Source organism: Mauremys mutica, chromosome 1 (assembly GCF_020497125.1).
Source record: "Mauremys mutica isolate MM-2020 ecotype Southern chromosome 1, ASM2049712v1, whole genome shotgun sequence".
In the NCBI taxonomy this organism is placed as follows: Eukaryota; Metazoa; Chordata; order Testudines; family Geoemydidae; genus Mauremys; species Mauremys mutica.
The window spans coordinates 320,819,015-320,841,447 of record NC_059072.1 but is presented as its reverse complement, the minus strand read 5'-3'; the positions used below and the strand labels follow the sequence as shown (position 1 = coordinate 320,841,447).

At 46.0% G+C, this 22,433-nt stretch overlaps 1 protein-coding gene across 1 annotated transcript in view; it reads right to left on the bottom strand.

The window, feature by feature from the left end:
• Nucleotides 1-21,184, bottom strand: part of ATP8A2 (ATPase phospholipid transporting 8A2) — a 637,783-nt gene extending 616,599 nt beyond the window's left edge. The window contains exon 1 of the mRNA XM_045017301.1: nt 21,094-21,184. Coding sequence (XP_044873236.1) covers nt 21,094-21,169 — 76 coding nt within the window. The 5' untranslated portion in view covers nt 21,170-21,184. The remainder of the gene's footprint in view (nt 1-21,093) is intronic.
• Between the last annotated feature and the right edge of the window lie 1,249 nt (nt 21,185-22,433).

Below are 22,433 nucleotides of genomic sequence, written 5' to 3'. Positions count from 1 at the left end.
TACAGTAGTGTCATAGAGAGAAAAATTAGGCTTAAGAGCTTTCCATAGCCACAGCACTGAACAGGCAATAACTAACTAATCCTCACAGCACCCTTGTGAAGCCTGTAACTATGTATTATTATTCCCATATTACAGAGGGGAAACTGAGGCAGAGAAGTGCAGTGACCTGCCTAGAGCCAAACTGCAAACCAGTACCAAAGCCGTGATAACAATTAAACAGCTCATTTTTTGCAGCCCATACTGCCTATAAAAAAAGGTCATAGAAATTAGCCTGTCGCCATCTTCTTTGCTTTCTGTGATTCAATAGTTATTGCGACCTGTGGCTGAGAGCATTAACCTTTTATCACTGTGAGCCCTGGTACATGCACCAATTCTGGTCACAATTGAAACTAAATTAACTGCTCTCATTCTGGTCTCCATTTGGCACAGGCCCTGGCAGAAATTGCATCAAGGAAGGTTGTGATGGTTCAAAATGAAAGCAACACCCTTTCTACTGGGCACCACAGAGGCCAGCGTTGTCCCAAAGGTTGGCAATACTGGCTGGGTATGGGTGAAGTTGGGGCAGCTTGGAGGTTTGTTAATTTAGGGCATCCCCTGAGCAGCCTCCACCAAGAAGGTTCCTCCTATCACAACTTAAAGCTGCTCCTCCTCAAGGAAATCAATGGGAGCGTGGGCTCCAGAACACCCCCTCCCCCGGGTTGAATTTGCCCCGGAGATGTAACTTGCACCTCTTGGTGCCATGTAGGGCAAAATTGCACCCGTGAGCTACACAGCACAAGAGTGTAAGTATGTGAAAGTTCTTCTGGACCTTTCAGAAGAGTGAAGTAGAGATCTGGCAAAGTGCTGAAGGGAATGGGAGTGGGGGGTATTCGGCACCTCTCAAGAGAGGCTCAGAGGAGCAGGCCATGTATGTCTCCAGGTTCAACAGTAGAGTAGCCATTCATTGGGTATATACTGTATCCAAGAGGATAATTAATGTACTTCTGTGTGAGATGTGAGAATATTAAATGGGTTGTAGGAATTTAAAGACACTGGACCACATTCTATTCTCAAAACCAGTGGTGTAAATCAAAGTAAACCCACTGGCGTCAGTGGAGAAACTCAGGATTTACACCAGTGAAAGTGGGATTGCAATCTGGCCCACATTCTTCAGTTAGAACAATCAGTCAGAAATCAGCCATAATGCATAAGGTGTGACAGAAGAATTTATCCCATCCACATGTCTGAGAAAATCTGGAAGGGGACAACATGAGATTATAGTGCAGTGCTGCTTTCTGACCTCAGAGCTGCTCTAACCCACGTTGGTGTGGACAGCCCCTAGGAGCTGTTCTGTGGGCCAGGGATTACCAGAGCAAAGTACACTCTGGCCACACTCCCTCCAACCCCTGGCATGCCCCCTCCTGGCCCCCCCGGCCCCCTACACCAGTGCCATGTAAGAAGGAAGTATAGAGCTGGTTATTCCAACTCTTCACCTATCAGGGTTCCCCTACAAGAGGAAATCCACTGCTTTCTGTCCCCTTTGCACTACAGAAATCAGGGCACTAAGAGGCCAGAGAGGGAGGGAGTGACTAACTGCTAGGGCAGCAGTACAAGGAGTGTGCAGTTGTTTCTTGGGGACAAGTTAACCCATGTGCTGTCTTCTAAAGTTGCATTGTATTTGCCAAATCTTCCTCATGTAAGATTTATCGTTGCTGCTGTTGTAATTCTATTCCATTTTTATTGTAATTATTTTTGCTATCCTTTCAGAAAACACTTTAAGTAAACAGCCAGGCCAAATGTCACATAAACCCTGCCCAGTGCTCAAGACAGCAGAATCGTATTCTCCTAGGAGCTTACACTTGTTCTTTTTTTGATAGTGGAAGTTGTTTAGCACTGTTGAGATCATGATCTAAAACAGTGGTCCCCAACCTTTTTGTGGCCAGTAGCACATTCATGTTTTCAGAAGAGTGTGGCGGGCGCCAACAATTTTTCAAGGCTTATTTTGTATTTGTACATTAAATAATACAAAAAACATCATATTTAATATTCTTCCCACTCTGGGTTGAAATAATACGTGCGTTGTCTCTTATTTGAACCACTCATTTTGGAGCAAAATGTTAAAAAAATAAATAAATTGCAAAGCACAAGAAAACAGCAGTATCAGTACAGGAAGAATACTCACATACAGGGCTGGCTCCAGGCACCAGTGGAGCAAACAGGTGCCTGTGTCAGCACATGCTACGGGGCAGCATTCGGTCCATTCTGCAGAGGCGGAGCATGTTTTTTTTGGGGGGTGGGGGAGTTGGCGGCAGTTCTGGGCAGTGCAGGGAGAAGCCTAAGAGAAGCTGCACAGCCTGCAACCCCGGAGTACTCTGTCCCCAGCAGGCAGGGGGCCCTGGCATCTCTCCCCTGCTGGGCACTAGGCGGGCCCCGCGCCTGCTGGGGACAGAGAACACCGGCGCCTGCAGCCCTGGAGTTCTCTGTGCCCGGCAGGCGCGGGGCCGCGGCTTCTCTTCTTGAAGCCGGAGAGAAGCTGCAGCCCCGCACCTGCCGGGGACAGAGAGCACCGGCGCCCGCAGCCCTGGAGTTCTCTGTCCTTGGCAGGCAGGGAGCCGCGGCTTCTCTCTGGCTAAGCCGCGGCCCCACGCCTGCCGGAGACAGAGAGCACTGCCGCCTGCAACCCTAGAGTTCTCTATCTCCGGCAACCGCAGGGCCGTGGCTTCTTTCCCCTGCTGAGCACTAGGTGGGTGCACATAAATGCCCCAGCGGGTGCCACATTGGGGACCACTGATCTAAAATATAAGTCTAAGGGTACGTTTACACTTACCGGGACGGTCGACGCGGCGAGTTCGACTGCTCGGAGTTCGAACTATCGCGTCTGATCTAGACACGATAGTTCAAACCCCGGAAGCGCTAGTTCGAACTCCGGTACTCCACCGCGGCAGGAGGAGTTGCCGGAGTCGACCCTGGAGCCGCGGAGTTCGCTTCCGCGGCGTCTGGACGGTAAGTAAGTCGAACTAGGGTAGTTCGAATTCAGCTACGTTATTCACGTAGCTGAATTCGCGTACCCTAGTTCGACCCCCGAGCTTAGTGTAGACCAGGGCTAAAATGTTCATTGCTTTATCCTGCAATGGGCCCAAATCCTGGGTCCCTACTCAAACTCCCACCAAAGCCAGTTTTACCTGAGTAAATTTGATTAAGATCCCATGCTGAGTGACCATTGTGGAGGCTGAGAAAATGGACACGTTAATATTTTTGGAATATAAGATGTTTTAGCTTTTCCATTTCCCCCTTTCTTTATAAAACTGACTGGCACTAAACTGAATGGACTTCATGAGATATACATGTAACCTTTGGAGAGACTTTGGACTTCATGAGATATACATGTAACCTTTGGAGAGACTTTGGACTTCATGAGATATACATGTAACCTCTAAATTCTTTGGAATTTAGAGAGCATGGCCCCTTTAAATCTTTTTCCTAAGGTGGGAGGGGGAGCAGTGAGAGAACGGAGGGAAACTCCAGGGTGTGGCTCTGGAGCTCCAGAGAGAGAAGGGCGGCAGCCCGCAGGCCCTTGCAAAGAAAGCAGCAGAGAACCTGCCTGAAGCCTGGGAAGGACAGGGCGGCCGATCGGGGACACCTCAGTACAGGAGCCAGGAGGAGCCCTGTGCCAGGGAGGAATCGCCCGAGAAGGAGAGGCCGGAGCTGGACCCAGGATCACGGCTGCCCAGAGCTGCATGGGGCTGTGAGTACTGGGGCTTGTGACTCTGAACTGGGAATAGGGAGGGAGGCTGCTAGCTAGTTAAGTGGGGAGGTAGTTGTGGCAGTGCACCCCATAAGGCTTCATGGAAACATGCTTATGAATGTATATATATGACATAACTGGAATATGTTTTATGCTACATATGCCATGTAACATCACTCTGTAAAGGTTATGATCTACTGAATCCATTCCTCCTATTTGTACACATGTATCATTTTTGTACTTGAAGTTAGGAATATTGGCTGTATACTTGCTTGATTTCCAAATCACCTTAGTAAAGCATTTGGTCAGCTTCTTGAGAAAGAAATGTGCAAATTAAGCGTCCAATCAAGAACCACTTAAGCCAACAATGAACTCGAAGACACCAATCCACATTTGAGCTTTCCCAGGAATGTGGCTTGGCTGGTAAGAAACTCAGTCATCCATGGACATGTTACTTTCCCATGTGACTCCAAAACTCCATCTTGGAGCTGGACTTTGCATAGGAGAGAGGAGGGGGTCTCCACCCACAAAACAGAATCTATTTAAGCCTATGGGAGACCGCTCCATTTTGTTTTCAGCTGGCTCAAGAAATAGCCTCTCCACCCCCAAAGATACCTGAAAGAAACTGGAACAAAGGACAGTAACTACTGGAGTGTGAGTGATTGCTGGACCCAGACTAAAAGGAACTAGTCTGTAAAAGGAAGCTTACTGGAATTCCTCTGAGGGTGAGATTTTATCCGTATTCAGTTTTATTATTGTACTAGGCTTACACTGTCTGTTACTACTTGGAACCACATAAATCCTACTTTCTGTATTTAATAAAATCACTTATTAATTAATCCAGAGTATGTATTAATACCGGGGGGGGGCAGCTGTGCCCTCTCTCTATCAGTGTTATAGAGGGCGAACAATTTATGAGTTTACCCTGTATAAGCTTTATACAGAGTAAAACGGATTTATTTGGGGTTTGGACCCCATTGGGAGTTGGGCATCTGAGTGTTAAAGACAGGAACACTTCTGTAAGTTGCTTTCAGTTAAGTCTGCAGCTTTGGGGCACATGGTTCAGATCCTGGGTCTGTGTTGGAGCAGACTGGCGTGTCTGGCTCAGCAAGACAGGGTGCTGGAGTCCCAAGCTGGCAGGGAAAACGGGCAGAAGTAGACTTGGCACATGAGTTGGCAGACCCAGGAGGTTTCTGTGATCCAACCCATCACAGTAGTCGCTCTGTGTGGCTTCGCAAAGAGCGTCAGAAGAGGGCACCAGAGGGGTTTGGTTGGGAAAGTTTACTGGCACCGAAGATGACCAGGAGCACCCAAGACTCACCACTGGACTGGAACTTTGCTCAGGACTTCTGAACTTTGTGTGCAGACACATTGCTCAGTGTCTGCCCTGTCAGACTGTGCTACCACTGGGCCTGTGGGGCTTTGGTTTGAATGCAACCCTGTTTTACTGCTCCCCTTATATTTCCCCTTGTTTTTCTCCTCTCATCCCTCTGTACATAAATATTTCCCTTTCTTATATCCATTGTACTTTTCCTGTGGGTGTGCGTATTCACTCTGGGGGGGGTTGGAACAGGTGCCCCTGGGGTGGAAGGGATTTTTCCTGCTGCATTCCTGCACACGCTTTCTCTTAGCCAGAGCGGTCTGCAGAGCAGACTCCATCTTGACTACAAGAGCGCTAAAGTTACATACAAAATACTGGTCCAGTGCACCTCCTCCCAGAGAAGCATGAGGGAAGAAGAATCCTCCATAGGGATCTCGATATGGGCTTCAGGACCTCCAGTAAGTCCCCTCAGCTTCCTAATAGCTCTGCTCTAAGGAATCAGCGTTACATGGGTCTCCCCTGGCAGGATCCCCCCACTTACGAGATGTAGGCAGTTCACAGCACTGAAATGTCTATGAGGAAAATAATCCAGCCTGAACAGTACCTTTTCCTCTGTAGAGCAAGTGGGAGGGACAATACAGGGTGACCCCAGAGACTCCCACACTCCCTGTGGAGATCTTGAAACTGAAAAGCCCTCCTGTTCTTCTGTAGGGTGTCAGGAAGGAGATATGGTGCCAGAGAGGCAACTGGCACCACTTCCATACAGGGCAGGGGAGATCTATGTACTGAGAACCTCCTCTGCACACAGCTGTTGAATGCATTAGCTAGAGAATTAGGTGGGCAATGTGTACTAAGAATTATGGCAAAGGAGCTCTCAATAATAATCAGATAGACGTTAGCAGGATTTCAGGGCTTGAGGAAGCATAAGAAACTCTCCCATTTCTGGTCATTGATCATCAGCTTTATCATAAAATTTAGAAACGTGCCTACACCCCAAACACCAGTGAATAGCCTGCTTGTGTTTCAGAGTGTCAGCTGGAGCATTCTAGACAGCAGCACATTATGCTTCCTTCTGCGCACACTGTCATTATCAAAAACAGAAAAGACGTGGACTCCCCGTTTGCTCTTGGACTGAGTGAAGTACACCCGGCAGGGATGTACAAATGTTCTTTTGTCAGCCTGGACCAGTTCTTCAGATACACTAAATTATAGCTGCCTTCCATAGTCTTCAAGAAGAAAATGTGTTGCTCTTTTCTAGGACATATGGCAGCCAGAGGCTGTGATTATACAACACAACAATCTTCACCTTCTTACAACTTTTGGAATAAGACCTGATTTACACCTATGTAATCATGCATAAGGCACCACATCTGCACTTCAGAACTATGATGGTTACTGTATTTCGTATTCTGTCTCTCCTTTGTTACGCCTCCTAAATAATACTAAACTGCTTGTATTTGACAGTTATCACAAGGTGGCACTGATTCTGGGTGGAATCTTTGAACACAAACACAATACCACTATAGTTTTTGTTTCAAATGCTCTTTGTAAATAAGATCCAGGCCTGAACCATTAGCGGGGTCAGTTGCACACTATATAAGATTTATGTGCCTCCAGAGGGTTTGAGGTGAATGAGTAGATGAACACTGGGTTAGCAGGAGATAAAACCTGAACACTCCTACCATTTGAGGCAAAGTGAATGTGTAAGGTCATTATTCTCTAACAAGCTGCACTCGATAGATTAGGAATTTAAAAGCAGAGTTGCACAGGCAGGGCCGCCCAGAGGATTCAGGGGGCCTGGGGTCCTCGGCGGCGGGGGGCCCCCGCTTCGGCGGTAATTTGGCGGCGGGGGGGGTCCTTCCGCCCCTGGACCCACCGCCAAAGTGCCCCGAAGACCCACAGTGGGGGGCCCCCGCTGCCGAATTACCGCCGAAGACCTGGAGCAGAAGCAGCTCTGGGGGCTCCGGGCCCCGCAAGAGTTTTCTGGGGTCCCCAGAGTGAGTGAAGGACCCCACTCCAGGGCCCCCGAAAAACTCTCGTGGGGCCCTGGGGCAAATTGCCCCACTTGCTCCCCCCTCTGGGCAGCCCTGTGCACAGGTCAATTTTCTCTAAAGAGTTACAGGGCCTTATTCTCCTCTCCCTTACACCAGTTTTACACTGACTTCAGTGGAGTTAATCCTGATTTACACAAATGTAAATGAGAGCCTGATCCACTGGGACAGATCCTCAGCTAGTGTAAATCAGCATAGGATCACTGAGGTCAATGGAGCTATGCTCAATTCTGACCTGGTATCTTGAACATCATGGATAAATCCCCCCTCTGCTTTGGGAGGTAAAGTCCCATTCACCTCTACTTTGCAGTGATATCCTGATCCAATGGTTTCCATGCTCTTACAACTGGACTTTAAAAAAAACAACCCAACTTTTGAAAACATAGTACATGAAGGGAGGTGGTAGGGGGTGGGAGGAATGGAAATATAAAAATAATCCACAAGCCTTTTTGCTGTTGAACCAATCGTGATTTGATGGTGTTCAGACTGTTCTCAGTAGCAATCCAAGCAATCCGCCATAGGATATATGGAAACCGATTTTTACCTCTACTTTCTTTTCCTCATTTCTTCTGGCTGTAGCTGTTATTATTGCTGAAGGCAGGAGCTACTACACTTCAACACCAAGGGCCATCTAGAAAACTTCCTAGGTGCCAGAGGCCTCATCTAAGTAGCATACATATGTACACTGAATTTTAAATAGATACACCCAGTTGTATGATTGTTTCCTTCTTCCCTGAGAAATTAACAGTAATATATTGTTGTTTGAGTTCCTCAACAATAAAAGCTGTATTCAATCAGCTTTGTCTTCAACTTGGAGTTGCAACCCCAAGCCACGTTTTAGGACAGGGTGGGCTGCATGTGGCAGTTCTGCTACTGACTTCAATAGAACATTTGCTTCCTGTCATCTACTTCCCTGAACTAGACACTAGATCTCATTATTAAAAAAAAAAAAAAAATCTTGCTGGGCAACATTTACTGATTCAAATAAAGCCTGGGTTCTCAACCTGGGGGGGGTCACAATGCCCTGGGTTTTTCACAGAAGTCCAGGGGATGGGGATGACCCTCCCTTTGTTGATGGCTGAGTAAGAGGGGTTGTCCTGAAATATTTTTCTGTAGTGACATGGGGGGCACAGTATGGAGAAGGCTGAGAACAGGACTGGCTGAAAACTCCAAAAATAGTTTTACCAAAAAAAGTGGAAATGTTTAACTTGTTTTTACGTTGAAGTGTTCAACACTGAAACATTATATTTTTTCTGTTGGTTTTTTTTTTTTTGCAATTTCTAACAAAACCTTATCAAAATCATTAGACAATAAATCAAAATCACTAGACAATCACCAGAAAGGCAAAAAAAGTTGATAACCATTTTGATATTTTCAACGATTTTTGTTAAACTATTGAAAAAAGGCACAACAGTTAAAATCAGTAATTTTTCACAGAAAATTATCTTGGAAAAAAGGCCATTTTTCAATAAAACAAACCAAAAAGTTTCAACCAGCTCTAGCTGAGAACCGCTCATCTAAAGCTTTCAGCGGTCTCATGCTCTCACATAAATTATCATCTGCAATCCCTCCAAAAAGGCTCAGCCAGGTAAGAAATAGATTATGCAGTAATTGTAAACTGAAAGGAAAACACTTTATATATGTTGATCAAAAGGACAGGTCAGATCTAATTAATGACTGACCCTGGAGAAGAAAGATATTGCTGCTGCAGAGATGCCCAACTGACTTTTTAATGCCTTTTTTAGATCAATCACTCAACTTTATCAGCAACATTTATAGTGCTGCTGAGAAGGGCAGTGATTACCCATTCATTCACAGAGGTCAGGCACTACAGCAGCTGTTCAAGTTCTGCAGATAATTGTCAGTAATTGGTATTCTAACATTTGCATTACCACATATTAGTGAAAATTAATTCAAATATGCCACAATGCAACATGATACAGGAAAAAACGAAACATCAAATACAAATTTCTATGACAATGTAGCTGTTCTAAGAGCTTAAGACAGTACTGTAAATTAGTAGGTTGGCAGCAATAAAAATTCTCTGGAGAGAGCCATTTGGAATGGTAGTTCACAGGAGAAAGGTCAAAGGGAAAACAGGCCCGGCTAAGAGTGCCAACTTGCATGGGATGCACAGAGTGCAGTTTTAGCTAAACTCTTCAACTTATCAGATGCACAGGAGGATTCTCATCTTCAATGGACTGAAAATGGCTGCTATGCTAGTGCAGTGGACCATAGTGTCTCAGCAAATTTTCACTACAGTGCAAAGATCTTGTGTAAAAGCTGAAATTTCAGACATGGTTACTAATTCTGAGTGCTGCAGTTTCTGGGTGCTCAACTTGAGACACCTGGGGGACAATTTTCAGAAGTACTGAGTACCCAAAACTGCAACTGAAGCCAGTGGAAGTTGCAGGAGCTCAACAAACCCAAAATGTCTCAGGTTGGACATCCAAAAAAAATTAGGCACACTGGCTTTTTTGAAACTTTGGGCCTTTACATATAAAATCCTCACTCTATTGACAGCCCGGGTGAATACAACTTCTTTTAAACCTGCTTACAACAAAAAAGCTTACAACAGTTCTACAATGGAAACTTCCTTAATACAGTTTCCTGATCTCCTAAGATCTTTCTGTAGGAAAGAATGTTTTTCCGTTACAGAAAATGAATTATTTGGCAGTTTTAAATGGCTGACATTCTAGGTATTTATACAGAGATGCAGGGCTCCTTGGAACCATCCTACTGTTAGGTGCTTGAGCCCTTCATGAAGATAAACTCCTAAGTCCTACTAGCAGGTGGGCCTTGCTAGCTCTAACCAAAATATAAAGGCATTGAATTATCAAGCTTGACATAAGAAACTAGGGCCTGGGACAGAGAGGTCCTGCAGGAAAAACAATTCCTAGGAACAGCCAGTCTTAAGGGGAAAAGCTTAGGCTGTGGTACATCTGGCTGTTTATATCTGAGTTACTAATAAAGCCAAAGCAGAGGAAGGACTATATAAGGTGTCTGAATATTCTATTCAGAGTTGTGTGGAAATTATACGTACTTATCTATCTATGGTACTTATATAGCCCCCATCACCATAGTATCTGAGGACCTCATAGTCTTGAATGTACTACACACAACACCCCTGTGAGGTAGGGAAGTACTACCATCTCAATTTTATAGGTGAGGAACTGAAGCACAGAAAAACTAACCCACGGTCATGCAAGAAGACTGTGGTGGAACTATGAATTGAATCCAACTCTCCTAAGTTTTAGGCTGGTGCCTTAATCACTAGACCAACTTTTCTCTCCTTATAGTTACAATTGTGTAAACTCACATGTTGCATGAGAATGGACTTCATTGTGTTACCCTTTGTGATATTATAAAACAAGACACTAGTGTGCACCATTACAACACGCTAAGCAACATATCATATGTTAATTTACCATCAGTTATTACTAAAAGCAGGCAAGACTCTCATTGATCTTAATGGAATAGGGGTCAGGCCTTTGATGTAGATTGAATAAGCTGCTCATCATATTAAATAATGTGCCAGTTAAACATGGATAAAAAGAAGAAGCAGAGTTCAACCACACTTATATAATTGCCACCAGACAGCTCAAGCATATGTGTGTTCACGTGTACTTCCACTGGGGGTGTTATTTGTCTTGAATTTCCTTGCCAAATTATGTGTCATCCCTAATTATTTCTACTCAACCTATCAGTGTGATAGGTAAGCAACGTGCATACAACAAATTCTTCTCTGGAGGTGCACCTATATCTCTTATCAATGCTAAGGAAAACCCACATCTCTAAATTTGGACCCAGCAGTCACAAAAACTGACCGTTAACGTTCAGTCACAAACTAAAGCAGAGCCTTTGGTTAGGAGTTCAAAATGCTAACCATTTTAGGAGCCTGTTCCTGCAGTCAGTCCACACGTGAAATCCCCATTGAGCTATTCACTTTAATAGCAGTGAAGTTCACACTCCCACTGGTACTCGTGCAGACCCACTTTATAAGGATTTGTCTATGCTGCAGCTAACTTAAGTTATAACCTGAGTCCCATCCACACACAAAAATCCTTACTTCAAGTATGCTGGTGCCTTTCACTCGAGCTGGCTAGCCCCACCAGGGGATACAGGCTACAGCTCAAGAGAGCACAACCTATCAACTGCTAACACAATCATTCCTGGCTGCTACAGCAGTGGCTCTCAACCTTTCCAAATTACTGTATCCCTTTCAGGAGTCTGATTTGTCTGCATACCCCCAAGTTTCACTTCACTTAAAAACTACTTGCTTACAAAATCAGACATAAAAATACAAGTGTCTCAGCACACTATCACTGAAAAATTGCTTACTTCCTCATTTTACCATATAATTATAAAAGTAATCAATTGGAATATAAATATTGTAGTTACATTTCAGTGTGTGGTATATAGAGGAGTATAAAAAAGTCATTGTCTGTATGAAATTTTAGTTTTTACCCACTTGGCTAGTGCTTTTTATGTAGCCTGTTCTAAAATTAGGCAAATAGCTAGATGAGTTGATGTATCCCCTGGAAGACCTCTGCGTACCCCCAACAGTACACATACCCCTGGTTGAGAACCACTGTGCTAGAGTGTTATTTCACACTGGATATGTCTACACTGCATAGTTAACTTGAGTGATTGGCACCAGGGTTAGTCTAGCCTAGGTGTGAGTGTTCCCACAGCAAAGCCCTACCCACATTACTGTGTCCTCACCATTTCTGCACTTGCCTGTGTGCATCTGGGGTGGGGAGAGGCATACCCCATGGTTCTTTCTGCCAAATTCCTCCAGGAATCTTGTATCAATTGCAAGAGAACTTGTCTTCCTTAACGGGGAATTTTGGGAAGGACATTAGAGGACTATCAGCACCCAAGTAATTTCATCTGTGTCCTCACTGCAAAGTGGATGGTTTCCAGTTCACATTAAAGTGGAGTCTGGGGTCTACCCACACCTCCAGTTGGATAAACTAGCCCAGGCTTAAAGCACCTTCAAGCCCAGGGTTAACTGAGTAGTATAGACATACCGAATGTGGCTGCTTTCACTCAAGCTATGTGGACTCAAGAAGAGTCAAGTTGAGAGTAGATAACTTGTTACCTCTGCAGTAAGACCTAGCCTCAGACTTCAGCGTGCTTATCTCTGAAGCTTATTTCTTCACAATAAAAAGAGCTAGTGAGGTCATTTCCTAAAAGGGACAACGTCAACCTAAATATCACACTCCTATTTGAAAATATTTTACCTACTAGAATTACAAGTAATCTGTAAGATGACTATAAATGAAAGCAATTAGAGGAACAAAGTTTCTCTATTTCAGCCTTTTACTATATGCATTTAGCAGAACTTTGTGCATAATTAGAATTAATTATTTGTATTATGGCAGTGCCAGGACCCCACTGTGCTAGGTGCTGTACAAACACAGAATAAAAAGATAGTCGCCAGCCCAAAAGAGATTACAATCTAAGTATAATCAGTCTCAGCATTTCTCTTGTGAAGTAAAGAGCAGCAACCTTTACCAACCAGAATGTAGTAGGTTTCTAGGCCACTGTATTAAGAAAGACCAAATTCTTCACATGAACAAATGAAATAAATATTTAGAAAAGAAATCTAGGAGGTGGGGAGTATTTTCAGTAAGTATGATGGTTTTGTGCTACAGATCCAAGATTTATAGATCAGTTCTCAAAGTCTTAAGAAGAGATACTGTAATCACCTCTCTATCAGAGTTTATTCCAACTTTGGTCATACCCACTGAAGATTGTGGGGACAGACCACAGAGGATGATAACAGGATATATATTTTTAATCCTTTTTATCGCTACATTTTACTGACCTAAAAATAAAAATCCAAACCCCTGTTTTGCAACCACCTAGTGCATTATTGACAATGGCTTATTTTTAGTGAACTTAAGGAGCCAGGAAGGAAAGGAAGAGGTACATCTTTTGATGTCTGTGGCTCCAAAAGCAAAGAGTTGGCGGCTTCTTAGAGAATAATTTAAATCTAATCAATCTGATCTAACTGGTACAGCATCATTGCAATTAGGGTTTAGATATGCAAAGTAAAAAAAATAAAAAATCAATAAAGAAATGCATATAACTGGCCAACAGGACTAATTGCTTGAGTGGCAGGAGGGGCTATGCACTCATGGGGCCTGATCCTCCACTGCCTGGCACTCTGTAGTTATTTGCATCTGTGCTACTCATGCTACCAAATAGATTGGTTGTGCTTTACACCCACTTAGCACAGGTGCAAATGACTATACCCATTACAAGGCAGTAGAGAACAAGATCAAGTTGTTTCAATTTAGAGTATAGGTATCTTCTATTGATTCAAAGTGCATGTACTTGATTCACACTGTCCACTTATAAGTCACTGAAACACTCAAAAAAAGGGAGAATACTTTACGGTCTGTAAGAATCAAAATAAGAGTATTCTAGACTAAAAGTTAACTCCTTAAAATAGGTAAAGTTCCCTTAAAACTAAATGAGGCTAGATTTTTACCAACAGGCAAATAAAAATCAGTGCTTTTTAGGTTGGAAATGGTCTGTTATCAAAGCTGAACTGTGAGAGGGAAAAGGTCTGAAATGTGATAACTAAGGAAAGTGTGAATAGCAATGGATCAAGACAGGGTTACCAGATCCAGACCATATATTAAAAAAGATACACCCACACACACATCCCATCGCTTCTGAAAGGGTCCCTGCATTTTGCAATGCCATCACACAAACAAATTTGAAATTCAGTTAATCCTGACTGTTGTTAACTGAAATTCAGTTAATCCTCAGATAGTTCCTGACTGTGAAAACGCATAGCCGGTTCCATTCAGCAGAGTTAACTTTTCCTGGGCAAATTGTGTAGTCCATTTAGTGAAAAAGAGGTGCATGTGGCTACTCAAAGTTTTCTGTCATCCTCCAGATAAATACTCATAATAAAAAGTCATTGACCCATTCACCAAGCAATTATGATAGTAATGCTTTGTAGCTCTTCAGCAAGCAACCTTTGTGTCACTTTTCTAAATAGCATCTAAGGCCTTGTCTACACTACAGAGTTACACCAACAATCAAAAACTGGCATAATTACATCACTTATGCATGTTCACAGAACGCTGCTTCTGTCAGTGGAGCGCATCCACAGTTGGTGCTCTAGCATCGACAGAGAGAGTAGTGCATTGTTAGTAGCTATCCTACTGTGCAACTTGCTACCTTCTGCAGCTAGGAGTTGTGGGAAGGCAGAGTGGATCACAGTGCATAATGGGTGTGGGCTCAATGTCCCATGATGCAGTCTTTTCTGTCCCATCATTCCATGGGCTTCGGACTACGTTTCATGTCACTTTTCAGCAACCCGTTCACTGTGCGCCCACCATCTCTGCCTGAAAGGATGGATCCTGCACTGCTCTCTACTGTTGTGGTCACTGTTATGAACACAAAGCAGCTAATCATGCAGTATGATGAGCAGGTAGGGTAGGGATAGGGTCCAGCATGACCTAGACAAATTGGAGGATTGCCCAAAAGAAATCTGATGAGGTTCAACAAGAACAAGTGCAGAGTCCTGCACTTACGACGGAAGAATCGCATGCACTGCTACAGACTGGGGACTGACTAGCTAAGCTGCAGTTCTGCAGAAAAGGACCTGGGGATTACTGTGGATGAGAAGCTGGATATGAGTCAAGTGTGCCCTTGTTACCAACAAGGCTAACGGCATATTGGGCTGCATTAGTAGGATCGTTGCCAGCAGATCAAGGGAAGTGTTGATTCCCCTCTATTCGGCACTGGTGAGGCCACATCTGGAGTATTGCATCCAGTTTTGGGCTTCCCACTACAGAAAGGATGTTGACAAATTGGGGAGAGTACAGCAGAGGGCAACGAAAATGATTAGGGGGCTGGGGCACATGACTTATGAGGAGAGGCTGAGGGAACTGGGCTTATTTAGTCTGCAGAAAAGAAGAGTGATGGGGGATTTGATAGCAGCCTTCAACTACCTGAAGGGGGGTGGTCTCAGTGGTGGCACATGACAGAACAAGGGGCAGTACTCTCAAGTTGCAGTGGCGGAGGTCTAAGTTGGACATTAGGAAAAACTATTTCACTAGGAGGGTGGTGAAACATTGGAATGGGTTACCTCAGAAGATGGTGGAATCTCCATCCTTAGAGGCTTTTAAGGCTCGGCTTGACAAATCCCTGGCTGGGATGATTTAGTTGGTGTTTGTCCTGCTTTGAGCAGGGGGTTGGACTAGATGACCTCCTGAGGTCTCTTCCAACCCTAATCTTCTATGATTCTATGATATCATGGGCTCCCAATCTGAACCGGAATCCAAGGTGCTTGACCTACCGTGTGCCATGGAAAGAAACAAAACCAGATTACTTTTGGCATTCATGGAGCAGCTGCACGCAATGGACTGTCGCTTTTGGGGCTGGGAAACAAGCACTGAGTGGTGGAATCGGATTGTTATACAGGTCTGGGATGACAAGAAGTAGCTGCAGAACTTTCAGATGCAGAAAGGCACCTTCCTGGAACTGTGTGTGGAGCTCCGCCAGCACTGCGGCACAAGGACACCAAAATCAGAGCTGCCCTCTCAGTGGAGAAGTACGTGGCAATCACTGTGTGGAAGCTGGTGACTCCAGACTGCTACTCATCAGTCACAAATCAGTTTGGAGTTGGGAAGCTGACTGCTGGGATTGTGTTAATGTAAGTATGTGGGCCATTAATTGCATCTACTACAAAGAACTCTTGGAAATGTGCATGAAATAGTGGATGGCTTTGCAGCAATGGGATTCCCTAAATGCGGTGGAGTGATAGATGGCACACATATCCCAATTTTGGCCCCAGACCATCTTGCGATAGAATACATCAATAGAAAGGAGTACTTCTCTATGGTATTGCATGCACTTGCGGATCACCGTGGTGGTTTCACTGATATCAACGTGGCGTGGTCAGGGAAGGTGCAAGACGCAGGCATCTTCAGGACCACTGACCTGTACAGAAAGCTGCAAGCAGGGAATTTCTTTTCAGAACAGAAGATTCCAGTGGGGGATGTTGAAATGCCCATAGTGATCCTGGGAGACCCAGCGTACCCCTTATTCCCATGGCTTATGAAACCTTACATGGGAAACCTGGACAGCAGCAAGGAGCGCTTCGACAATAGGCTGAGCAGGTGCAGCATGACCGTTGAACGAGTATTTGACAGTTTAAAGGCATACTGGCACTCCCTTTATAGCAGGTTAGACCTAAGTGAGGAAAATATTTCTATGATCATAGCAGCCTGCTGTGTGCTACATAATATTTGTGAGGCTAATGGTGAAAAGAATAGGAGTACTTGTGGAACCTTAGAGACTAACAAATGTATTGTAGCATAAGCTTTTGTGGGCCATGAAAGCTTATGCTACAATACATTTGTTAGTCTAAGGTGCCACAAGTACTCCTATTCTTTTTGCGGATACAGACTAACATGGCTACTACTCTGTAACGGTGAAAAGTTTCCCCCGGAGTGGAGCGTGGAGGCAGATCACTGGCAGCTGATTTTGAGCAGCCAGACACCAAGGCTATTAGAGGGGCACAACAGGGGGCTATTTGAATCAGGGAGACTTTGAGGCACCATTTTGACAATGAGCTCCAGTAATGTGTCCTTCTATAAAGCCTTCTGCTATGCTTTGTTAACTTGCTGCCTTGCATGAAAATTTTGATGATTGCTTCCTGCGATTTGTAGTCTGCAAATGTACCAATTGCCACTGTGTATTAATTCCAGTAGCAACCACCATGTGTAGGAGACAAATAAAGATTGATTATCTTTCAGAGAGTATTTTTTTATTAAATACCAATTAACAACACACAGAAAATCCTTGCTGGAAAAGGAGATAACAGTGAAGGACACTCTCCTGATGGAGTCTCTCATAGCTGTGTGTAACTCCAGGTAGCATTTTGGAAGCTATCCGAAGGGGTGGAGTGAACAGGGTACTGGGACAGGATGAAAAGCTGCAAGGAATGTGTGGGAGGAGTTTGGGGAGGGCAAGCCAAGCAGTTCTGGATGGGCTATAGGGGTGAGAACTCACATATTCTGCCTGCAGCGCAATTAGGGACTTCAACATCTCTGTTTCCTCCTCCATCACTTTTATCATCTACTCCTAGCCCACTAAAATTTGCTTCTGGCTCTCCTTCCTCTCCTGCCTATCTATTTTCAAATTCTCATTAACTGTCTCTCTCACATCCTGTGTTCTTGTTTTGCGTCATCAGAGGATTGGTGCATCTCCTGAAACATGTCCTTGTTCACCTCGGTCACTTCCTTATGTGGCAGAAGAGCTCCACCGGTGTGTAGGGGGTTTCCCTGAAGGCGACATCTGCAGAAGCACAAGAAACAATAAATAGAAGCATGACTGTTACTGCACTCACAGCATCGAATCATAATAATAAAATACACCTCTTTCTCACTGTCCCTTGGCAAGCACACAGCTCAGCAAATGCCCTACATATGGTGAGTTCGGCCGGGGGTTGGGGAGGGCCTCAAGATGGGGAAAAGGGTCTTGGTGTTTTTTTAACAGGATCACTGCAAGCGACTAGGGACAGTTATCAAAACTTCAGTGTGTCGTCACCCCCTTCTGACAACAAAAATTACTACATGACCCCAGGAGAGGGGGACCGAAGACCGAGCCTGCCTGAGCTCCGCCACCCCTGGTTGGGGGGCACAAAGCTGAAGCCCAATGACTTCTGCCCTGGGCAGGGGGCGTGTAACCTTAGCTCTAGGCAGTGGAGCCTGGACTTCAGCCCAGGGCGGTGGGGTTGGGCTTCAGACTTGCTGGGGCCCAGGGCCAACACCAGCCTTGGCGACCCCATTAAAATGGGGTCATGACCCACTTGGGGTCCCAACCCACAGTTTGAGATCCACTGTCCTGGAGGATTCCCGTTAAATTTTGTTGTGCATTAACACATCGTTCTGCCCCACTGCGTAGTTGCACAGGGGAATGTGAAGCACAGGGAAACACAGCTAGTCTTGTACATTTCTATCCCTTAACCCACTTCTAGCATAAAACAAAGCAAAGGACAGCTCTACCTCATATAACCAAGCAGCATCAACTCAAAAAGATCACTTACCAGAGCCCCCCGCTCCTGCATCATGCACGCCAGAAACAGACTGTTGGGACTGGCTCAAACCCTCCAGGGTCAAGAAGATGTCCTGGCTCGCCTCAGTACTGGACGTCACCTGTCCCATCCTGTCCTCCAGCTCCACTTCCTCGTCCACCACTTTGTCCTTGGGGTTGAGACTGCTGTCCGCTGTCTCCAGCCTTCCTGAAGTATCCCTGGGGCTCTTGGTAGTAGAGGTGGAGTTGCCCCCAAGGATGGCACCCAGCTCCTTATAGAAGCGTCAGATCTTTGATGCAGCATCAGAGCTACGGTTTGACTCCCTTGCGTTCTGGTACACCTGCCTCAGCTCCTTTATCTTTGCACGGCACTGATGTGTGTCCCATTTGTAGCCCTTATCCAACATGCCACGAGAAATCTGACCATAGATATTGAAGTTCCTACAGCTGGAGTGGAGCTGGGACTGCACAGCCTCCTCTCCCCACAGCGCCCGCAGATCCAACAACTCAGGTGAGCTCCAAGCAGGAGAGTGTTGGCTGTGTGGACCCACCATGGTCAGCTGAGAAGATGTGATATGAGTTCTCCACGCCAATCAAACAGAAAGTGGAATTTCAAAAAATTCTTGTCTTTTAAAAGGGAGGGGGCGGATGCTTGTGACCTGGCTGCAGTGCAGCGGAGTTCGAACTGCTGACCAGAGTGGTCAGGACAGGCAGTGTGGGACACCTCCTGGACGTCATTTACAGCAACATAATCAAGCGCAGTGTCTACATTGACACTTTGTCTATCTAACTTTGCCGCAAAAAGCTCTACATCTCTCATCATGGTGGTTTTATTTTATCCGCAAAGGAAGAGACTTTTGTCAACAGAGAAAGCATTGTAGTGTGTACTCCTCCACTGTTCTGTCAAAAGCAGCAAAGAGTCTTGTGGCACCTTATAGACTAACAGACGTTTGGGAGCATGAGCTTTCATGGGTGAATACCCACTTCATCGGATGACTTTTGTGAACAAAACTCTGTAGTGCAGACAAGGCCTAATTTTGCTCTCACACCAGTGTAAAGCCTTGTCCTGACATAAAAGTTCCACCAGTTTAAACCTGGGTGTAGATAAAGATTAAATCAGAAGTACCTCCACTGAGGCTATTGAAGTTATATGATACAGTAAGACTGGCATAAGTGAGGTCAGAATGGGAATCTTTTCATTGGATTCCGTTGAGCTAGGATTTCACCCCAAATTATTCAAGTGTCCTCTACTTTCTTATGAAGCAGACTGAAGGAATTCACCTACATGGACATTTTAGAAAACTTTATAATCCACTGCTAGGCAATCCTACAGTCATATACAATGGCATATTGCAATAAAGTTGACTTCCATCATATGCAAGTGAATTGCTAGACCAGGGGTGGCCAACCTGTGGCTCTTGAGTCACATGCAACTCTTCAGAGGTTAATATGCGGCTCCTTGTATAGGCACCGACTCCGGGGATGGAGCTACAGGCGCCAACTTTCCAATGTACCAGGGGTGCTCACTGCTCAACCCTGGCTCTGCCACAGGCCGTGCCCCCACTCCACGCTTCCCGCCCCCTCCCCTGAGCCTGCTGTGCCCTCGCTCCTCCTCCCTCCCAAGCCTCCTGCACGCCACGAAATAGCTGATCGGGAAGTGCAGGGAGGGAGGGACGGGGAGGCGCTGATCAGCGGAACTGCCCGTGGGTGGGAGGCGCTGGGAGCTGGGGGGGGAGGAGGAGAGATGCAGGCTACTGACTTATTACTGTGGCTCTTTGGCAATGTACACTGGTAAATTCTGGTTCCTTGTGAGGCTCAGGTTGGCCACCCCTGTGCTAGACTAAGGCACAAGTGAAGTTCCCATAACTGCTGTCCCTTCCCTTTATTGACCAATGCCTGCATTAAGATTTCTCCAATCATGATCAGAGTTTTAATGCAACCACATTCACCCCCGCTCCAGACTCCAGGAAATAAAACAATTTTATAGGTGCATAAGGAATTCCTCTGCCTACAACCATCAAAAACAGAGAGGGGGGCACTGATTACACAGCTTCTGAACCTAGAGAACATGTCCTTAGCTGTGCTATGCCTAGAGGGCAGCACCCTTTCTATGAGCCCCAGATTCTCTACACTCACTGCTTAACTCAGGCTTCATAGTGTACACGGGGAGGGATCATCGTTATGAAAGACAAGTCAGGTTACTAAAGCTCATATGCATCATGTGTATGTTTGCGCAGACTTTGTGTTGGTGCAGATGTGTTGTTTGTGTGATTTTGTGTTCGTATGTACGATTTACGTGTTCTCGGTATGCGAGCGCCAGTGTATTGTTTTGTGTTGCATGTGTATTTGTGTGTTGTGCAGACCTGTCGGAGTGTGTGTGTGTGACGCGTGTGTGTTCATACTGTGTGCAGCGAGGAGGCTATTACACACCCACCCGACCCTGCAGCGCGGTGACCTGCTCGTAGCTCTGCAGACTGCAGCAAGCCCTTGCACAAGTCCCATATGCAACAACACGGCATCGGACCAAACAAAAGCACCCAGCCGGCAGACGGCAGTAAAAGCAAACCACGAAACCTCTGCTCCGGGGAGAACTGTGGCTTCTCCCATCCTTTCCCCCACCAAAAGGGGAGGTGATTGTACCCCGAATCAATGCCCACATTGGCTGCCGGGAGGTGTAGAAGGGGGTTGTCTAAGCCTGAACAGGATTCCCGCAGCTGCTGCGTGTCATTCAATTTGCAACCGCTATAAATTAGCTTGACAGCTAACGTCAAGCAGCAGAATATTAAAAACAAACCAACCCCCCCATCGGCCAAGAGGAGGCGGACAAGGCAGCTGCGGCGCGACGGGCGGGGCCGGGGTTAGGTAACATGGGGAGGTTCCCCCTCATCCGCCAGACCCGGCGCCCCAGGCTGCTGGGCATCCTCCCTTACCAGCCGCGGAATGGATCCTGGACTTCCTCTGCAGAGCCATCCTCAGCGCCGTGCCCAGGCCCGCCCTGCTCGGCATGCTGCCGCCGGGCGCGCACAGCGGCGCGGGGCCGAACCCCGCAGGCCCCGGCGAGGCAGCGGCCGGGACAACACGCGCGCCGCGCTGCTGCTGCTGCTCCCGCCACCTCTGGCCTCGCTGCACGGGCGGGGAGCGGAGCCGGAGACGCGAGCCCGCAGCAGGGCGCAGGGCAAGAGATGCTTTTGCGGGGGGAGGGGAGGCGGTTACTGCCTAGTGGCAGCGGGTGGCAGGGGCTGGCCGTGCCCTGGTCAGGGCTGGAGCCCCCATGACAGCCATTTGGCAACGTGGGCCCCATCCTGCCCCCATGCACTTCAGTGGGGGCAAGACCAGGCCGGCAACATGGGTGCAAGGCTCTTGTCCACACATAGTGTGGCTGGGCACGGTGCGGGAGGCAATCACAAAGTGAAAGCGGCCCCTTGGGGATGCCGGCCTGGAGAGAGGCCTGCTGCTGGCAGTGAGATAAAACTAGCAAGTGCCTGGGTGAAGCTCCCCCCCTGGGCTGGGCATGACTCACTCTGCTAATGCAAGAAAACCATTTGCTCTTTGTTTTTTTAAGAGTTATTTTTCGAAATATAAGCGCTGCATTATCACAAGCAACATCACACTGTTCACCAAGGTCAGGCGCCCAAGGCAACAGGAGCTTTGTGGAAAAATCAAAGGCAGGATATGGAGCCAATTCTTTACAACCCACGCTATTGCTATTAATAAAAAATAATGTATAGCACCTGTCACAAGAAGCTCAGGATGCTTTGTAAAAATACCCAGTCACTGCACTCGTCACTATGGTAGAAGAATCTAATGCTTCACAGCAATACAGGGAGGTATGTATACATTATTGGCCCATTTCAAAGATAGTACACAGGAATCTGACTCAGATTCTCTACTGCCTTGCACCTCAAGTAGCCATTTGTGCTTGAGCAAAGTACTACTGTTGTGATCTCATATCAACTTAATTTGCACAAGGTTCAATTCAGTGGAGAATTATCCCCACACAGAAGTAAGTGATTGGCCCTAGATTATACAGGAAAGTCTATAGCAAAGTCAGGCCTAGGACCCAGATCTCCTGACTCCTAAGAATGTACCTTCAGTCATTAGACCATCCTTCTCCTGTGCAGCAAATTGCACACCTCCTTCCAGTTTATAAACAGAATTTATCCAAAATATGTAGTACTAACATAGATTTAACCACCAAATAAATCAAGGATAAATAAGAAATTAAGAAAAATATTAATCCTAATATTGCTTACTTTTTACAGTACATAAC